General features: G+C 45.3%; 1 protein-coding gene across 1 annotated transcript; it reads left to right on the top strand.

The window, feature by feature from the left end:
* The first annotated feature begins 5,113 nt into the window (after positions 1-5,113).
* PRR18 (proline rich 18) lies at positions 5,114-7,003 on the top strand. The gene has a single exon (XM_032790919.2). It carries the CDS (start codon positions 5,302-5,304, stop codon positions 6,016-6,018), a length of 717 nt encoding a protein of 238 aa, XP_032646810.1. The 5' UTR covers positions 5,114-5,301; the 3' UTR covers positions 6,019-7,003.
* The last annotated feature ends 227 nt before the right edge of the window (positions 7,004-7,230 follow it).

The raw sequence follows: 7,230 nt of genomic DNA, 5'->3' as shown, positions 1-7,230 counted from the left end.
TCTAGATTGTTATTTTTAGACTTGAGCCACATAGGGAGGAAAATTAAAACATGCTTGCAATATATATTTCACTTTGAAATTAGTCAACACACTTCCAGTTATTACCTTAAATCTCTCTTGCGACCCCCTTTCCTATCTGTCCAAGTAAAAATAATTGTGTTGGTACATGTATATAACTCAAACTGTCTCAGAATACACAAGTGACTTTAAAACATCTTTAATTTTTATGCGTTTTTTGAAAAAAATGCTCCTGGTGGTATAATGTAATGAAGTGAATATATAACTAAATGAATATTTCAATGGGACACTCAATAAGGACAAATACAAAGTACTCCACTTAGGAAGGATCAGTTGCACACATACAAAATGGGAAAAGACTGCCTAGAAAGGAGTACTGCAAAAGGGGATCTGGGGGTCATAGTGGATCACAAGCTAAATATGAGTCAACAGTGTAACACTGTTGCAAAAAAAAAAAGCAAACATCATTCTGGGATGTATTAGCAGGAATATTGTGTGCAAGACACGAGAAGTAATTCTGCCGCTCTACTCAGCGCCAGTTAGGCCTCATCTGGAGTATTGTTTCCAGTTCTGGGTGCCACATTTCAGAAAATTGGAGAGAGTCCAGAGAAGAGCAACAAAAATGATTAAAGGTCTAGAAAACATGACCTATGAGGGAAGATTGGAAAAAATTGGCTTTAGTTTGGAGAAGAGAAGACTGAGAGGGCACATAACAGTTTTCAAGTACATAAAAGACTGTTACAAGGAGGAGGGAGGAAAATTGTTCTTATTAATCTCTGAGGGTAGTTCAAGCTGCAATTTAAGCCCATTGCTTCAAGGGAGGTTTGGGTTGGACATTGGGAAAAACTTCCTAACTGTCAGAGTGGTTAAGCACTGGAATAAATTGCCTGGGAGGAGGGAGTGTGTGGAATCTCCATCACTGGGGATTTTTAAGAGCAGGTTGGACAAACACCTGTCAAGGATGGTTTAGTCCTGCCTTGGGTGCAGGGGACTGGACTAGATGACCTCTCGAGGTCCTTTCCAGTTCTATGAATATACTTTGCTTAGCTTCTGTGAAAGCAGTGTTTTGGGGGCAAGCCTCAGTTGAAATATTTTTCCAATTGTAGCTATTTAGGCATTGAAGAACAAAGAAGTCCTATGAGGATCCTGAAGCTACAGACAACCTACCTCTTAGATGGCTGATGTTATGATGGTAGAAAGTTCTTTATTTCCATCTCTGCACCAGCAGTACCTCCATCTCTTCCAGGTTTAGCTTAAACAAGCTGGTCTTCATGTGAATGTTGACTCCTAGACAGTGGGATGGCTGGGAGATAGTGTTTGCATTTTCTGTGAAGGAAACAGCATGGTGGCTACATTTTACTAGCACGTGAATCCCTGTTGTCTCACCTTCATATAGGTGTTAAATAGAACAGGGCTGAAGGAGAGGATTCAGAGGTGAGGACTCTGGAGGCAGTCCTCTGCCTTCAGGCAGAAGGACAAGGAAGCCGTTGTATTGATTAATGCTAAACCCCTCTATATAAGACAACAGCAGCATTCCACTGAAATTTATCAAATGTGGTGGAGAGATCCTGCAATATGGGTATGGTTTGATCAGCAGTTTAAGGCATGTTGGCTTTACCAGTCAGTGTGTTTATTGCAGGGGGTGCTCTCTTGCAGCAGTTAGCCAATGGGGCAGAATCTCTAAGAGAAGGGCTCTCATTAGGTAGTCCTGGTCCCTTCAACAGGTTGTTGGGTTGATTAGCTGGAACACAGGGCAGTTGACATTAGCAAACAAGGCACAAGAGGGCCTTTCACTGCTCTGGCCTTCCCATCTTTGTTAGTGGTGTAGGGTATTAATAAATGTTGTGTTGATTGCGGTTCCAGCTGGTGACTTCCATGGGTCACCTGGACTGCAGCAATTGTACAGATATTGACTGACATGGAAGAATTTCAGGAACACCTTATGGACTCCTGCTGTCAGTTGAAATGGAAATTAAAGGACAAATGAGCACTGGGGTTTTGTTTATACGCTTCGTAGGATCGCAACTTTGAGCAATTGTTTCTGGCAGCAGGGATGTCAACTCTTCCAGTGGGATAGACATTGGTTTTATTCTCCCAAAACAATAGAAGTTGTATGATTTTTGGAAACACCTTCCTTTTCCCTGTGACTGACATCAACATGCCTTTCTCAGGGGAAGAAGTAGACTTGTGGGTCAGCCTGAGCCATTCTACAAAGCCAAGGCTTTCTCAGGCAGTAGGCTGTTCTGGCTGTAGGCCATGATAGGCATCGGGGGTAAATCAGGCTCTGAGAAGGCCTTGGTATTAAACCTGGGATTCTTGTGCTTGGAATTTGAGCATCAAAAAGGGGTAAGGCAGGTGATGGGGAGCATTGATCACCTTTTCTCTTCAAAATTGCTGCCAAATCAGGTTGCCCCAAAATGTTATCCTGTTATGGAATTAATGAGGTAATAAACACTTGGCCAAAAATGTCAGTTATATGTATTTGTCTTCGTTAGCCTCTTCAGTTCTCAGTGATACTTTTAAGTGCCTATTTTATAATTTCATCTATGCAGAAAGCATGCTTGGTCCATGAGAAAATATGGAAAAGGTAGATGAGACCTCCCATTTGACTGACGAGTTAAAAGAAACTAGTTTTGGGCTAAAACTATTCTACAGGTGTTATTCACAGATGCTAGTTCCAATTAAAGGCTTCAGTTGTCATTACCCCACAGTCTGAAATCAAATGCTGCTGATCCACTCACTTTGTCTCATTACATATTTTAATTATCTTCATTAATCAGTATTACTGCTTGGTCTGGAGTATCTTATGAATTAGATCACTATTTAGAAAGCTTACTTCTGGAGAACTCAAGTTACAGTCCATGCACACTCTATTACAAGAAATGTTTTGTCAGAGCAGCATTCATCCTTTCTATAAGTGAAGTGCAAGCATTTCCTCCTCAAAAAAAAAAAAATTGTTTCCAAATATTTTCATAAAGTCAGAATGTAACTGAAAACTTTATCATTAATGAACTGAAATTAAAATCAAAACCACTTATGTAGGCAGGAACTGCAGCTGTAGGACAACTGCTGATCATGGTCTCACTGTCAGCTACTTTCCTTATTTCCAGACACTATGCAATAACTAGACAAGTTGTCTGCATATACAACTGGACTCAGCTCCACACAGTAAGAAACTTGCAGTGCTACAGTTAAAACATGTCCATAAATTTTAGGTACACGAATATTAAAAAATTTTCATTGAATGTTATAATAAGGCCTCTCTAAGAACCAGCTGCTACAGTTTTTGCTCCAATCACTTGTGAATTAAATCAACATAGATTTAATCCCTTATTTTAGTAGTTACATGGCCCTATTGTATTTATCCTCCCAGCAGTCCTGTGAGGTAGGGAAGTACTACTGTCCTCATTGTATGAGGTACAGAGGCACATGTTGAGCAAGTGACTTGTCCATAGTCCCACAGGAAATCTGTGGTGAAGCAGGGAATCCCAGGCTGGTATCCTAACAACTGGGTCATCCTTACTCTCCTGCTTTTAACATCTTATCTGATTTGGCTTTAATAATTGTCCTTGTTTCCCACATTTTCCTCAATTAGAATACTATGTTCTGAAACATTGTCTTTAAGCCATATGATTGCCCTTTGCAAACAGTCCTGCAAAATATTTCTCTGATGTGGTTGCCCACATTGAATCACTAGCTGTTGTGGACTGTCTTATTATAACAATATGATATAGCTACTTTGTTGGCCTACTTGAAAGAATAACTTTGATTATCTTCCACTGTTGCTCTGACTACTTTTCTTTCCACACTCCTGGTGATCTCATCTCTGCTCTTGGTGAATGTTATGTAACCATTGCTCTCTGCTGCAGACTAATGTAGTTCTCCATCCCAACCAGTCTTACATCTCAGCCAGTCTTACTGATATCTTCTACTAGCTGTTCTACCAAATCCTCTCACTGACCTAACTTCTCATTTTTTCCTCTTAGGCTATCTCTCTTCTCTTATCACTGTTGATAACTTCACTCTCCTCCCCATCACTCATGTTTGCAAGCTGTTTTATGTAACTTTTTAAACTCCTCCCATAGTGAGTCAGTATAAGGGATGGATATATTGGTTTCTCTTCTTACCCATCCATTCAGTTGGGTGGACCTTAATATTCAAATTATTGTGGGAAAGCTAACTCAAAAATGAAAAATACTTTGTTATGAAAACAGTGAGGTGAGTTATCACTTTCTGGGGGGGACACTGTGTGTATGTCCAAAACCTCATTTTGATGTCACAGCTATGCAACAGCTCTTAGCAGTGACCAGCCTGAAGAACAGCAGCTCCCTTCTTCTACGGTACTCAGATGACAAAGATAAGAGATTAGGAAGGAGGGGGAAGTTTAAAAGAGGCTTGCAGCTAGGGCGAGGAGAGTGTAAATGAAGGATGAGGGGCCGAAAATATAATGAAATTTCCACTGTGCCACCTTATTTCAGAAGAAATTTATGTCCCTTGCAGGTCTCTATAAATGTACTTATGAATGTAAAAAGGAAGTAGTAGCTATTGACTAGTTCACAACATTTCAGTAGAGGTGAACTGGTAAATTTATAAATAGCTATTGCAAGGGTGAGGAGAGCATGTGGAGGACAGCAAAAAGGGAAGGTGACTATCTGAATAGATAAAGGAAGGATTTACATTTACATTTTCTAAATTTAAACAATATACGCTATGTTTTTAATCGTTTATTAGGAACTAATTATTACAATAGAAATACATATTTTAAATGTTAAAAGCAGTGATCCCCTGCAAGGGCTGCAGTAGGAAAGTATTAGTATTGCCATAGCGCTCGCTTTAAAAATACAGCCTGAAATTCTGTGTCCTAATACTTTACAGCTGTAACTTCCATAGTCTAGCTCAAACTGTGCTTACAGCTCTTGCGAACGTTCGGGGGCTTGTGTTTTGACCTCTCTGCCTCTTTCTCCTCACAGCCACTCTTATTTTAATACTTTAAAAAAAAATCATGTCCCTTCTTTCCGTCACTGCTCAAAGTGGGGGGCGCAGCCTTCCCCGGTGAGTGCTTTTCCCCCGCCCACTCGGCCCCGCCTCCCGCTCAGGCTCGCCGCTGCGTGTCTGTCTCATTCATCGGGAGCCAGTGACGGAGCCTGGCGGTCCCAGCACGGTCGCGCTCTCCTATGGAACTGCAGTCGGGACCGATCCGACCGCGGGGGATGTTCGGCCCTGCCCGGGGTGCGATCTGTCCTGAGCCGCTGTGAGGAGCAGAGGGGGTCACCAGGTACCACCATGTCCCTGCCGCCCATCCTGCCTCCCCCTGCCCCGGCCGCTCCCCCCGCCGCTCCCCGAGCGCTGCCCAGGAAGCCGGCGGCCCCCAGGAAGGCAGCGCCGCCGCCGCCCGCTGAGGAGAAGCCACCGAGGAAGCTGCGCGGGGCGCCCTCGGAGCGAGCCGGTCCCTTCCCCAGCTCCTGGCCCTGCGCCTCCCTGCAGAAGCAGCAGCCGCGGAGGCCGGCCCTGGCCCCGCCACAGCCACAGCCCCGCGGCCGCTCTTGCGAGAGCCTGTGCGCGGCGGCGGGGCCGGCGGCGGGGGCTGGAGAGGCCGCTCTGCGCTTCTCGCTCAGCCTTCCCCCGGAGGCGGCCCTGGTGCTGCAGCGCCGCAGCCTGGAGAAGCAGCGGGGGCGTCCGAGCCCCTCCGCCGGCACCGAGCGCCTCCTGCCAGGCTCCCGGAGTAAGGCGGCCCTGGCGGCGGGGGGCTCGGCGCGTAGGGGGGCCCGGGCCGGGCCGGGGTCCAGTCCCGGAGACCTGCGCGCCCTGCTGAAGATCTCGCTGCTGAACGAGCGGCACCGCTACGACGACGTGGAGTACGAGGAGGAGGCGGCGCCGGGGGCCGTGGCGGACGAGGGGCTCGTGCGCAAATGCACCGAGTGGCTGCGCGGGGTGGAGAGCGCGGCCGGCCGGGACCGGGCCGACAAGCTGGAGACCCTGCCCCACCTGGGGGCCCTCTGAGCTTGGGTGGCACCTGCCCGCCAAGCCGCACGCATCCAGGGAGCGCTCAGCCCCCGCTCCTTGCAGCAATAGCCGGGGGGGGGGCTTCCTCTCTCCCCATTAACCCCCCTGGAAAACTGGACAGAACCGTATCCTGCTCCAAAGCCGCCTCACGTGCTCGTCTCCCCAGACTCAGCTACAGAGAGCGGAGTTTTGGTGCCGGGTTTAACCACCAGCCCTGCTGCTATCCCCGTCTGAGGAAACTGACTTGCGCTTTGACCCCGTGGGGGCTGGCGGCTGTTCCAGAAGCTACATAAACGGGAAAAAATGTATTTATAGCTGCTGTGTACTGTGTATTTTCATTCACATTTTGTGGGGAGAGAAAAAAGGGGGGGGCTGACTAATCAGTGTTGTATAGATGCTTCTCCTGATTGGCTGGGCTGGGCTGGGCTGCTGGATGCGTTTTATCTGAAATCAGGAGACAGAGTTTCTAGCGGATAATGGACAGAACGGGGAGGTTAAAACCTGCATGTGGAGGTGTTTGAATGTGATCAAATATGATATGAGCAGAAACAGAGACAAACATTCTGAGCTAGTTAATTTACTGTAATTCAACAGGTGCTTCATCTGCTATATTCACTTCCCTGTTTTTTGTAGCAAAAGCTTGCTCCTGACGTTTGCAAGAATTGTTTATGATCTCTGGGTTAGGGTAGGGAGAGGAAAATGGGAGGAACTTGTTAAAACTATAGAGCCTTTATCAGAAACTATCACAAAAGCGTCTTTGTGTTAAACAACAAAGGGCAGTCAAGCAAAAAAGAAAACAAAACCGCTGCACAATACAGGCCCTCAAGACAAAATGTTCAGTTACTGAAGGATAAATGTATTGATTTCCTTTTGAAAATAAACTACTTTGTAAATAGAGGTTAGGGTCCATTGATTTTGTCTATTTGTACATGAACATTTTTATTTATTTGAATAAACGATTAAAGCCTTTTGTGTTGCAACAGGAGCACCTTTGTAACTGTGAATGGGGCTGTTTCTTAATCTATTGCAGTCATCTGATTGTATTTACTTGTGGGATTGAGAAAGATAAGCAGTGATTGATTACACAAAGATAAAGGGCTGATAATATGCAGAGAATGTGCAGCTTGTTTAGGATCATTTTAATTTCCTTTCTAGACTAAAATGTCCAGAAGATTTAAAAGCTAAGGAATTGGAACCAAAACTCTTACA

This window comes from Chelonoidis abingdonii, chromosome 3 (genome assembly GCF_003597395.2).
Source record: "Chelonoidis abingdonii isolate Lonesome George chromosome 3, CheloAbing_2.0, whole genome shotgun sequence".
NCBI classification, from domain to species: Eukaryota; Metazoa; Chordata; order Testudines; family Testudinidae; genus Chelonoidis; species Chelonoidis abingdonii.
The sequence above is the reverse complement of the archived record's forward strand: the minus strand, read 5'-3'. Positions and strand labels throughout refer to the sequence as shown.

What these genes read in the sequence shown, in the direction of transcription:
- PRR18 (XM_032790919.2), top strand. Translation starts at nt 5,302, where the DNA reads ATGTCCCTGCCGCCCATCCTGCCTCCCCCTGCCCCGGCCGCTCCCCCC.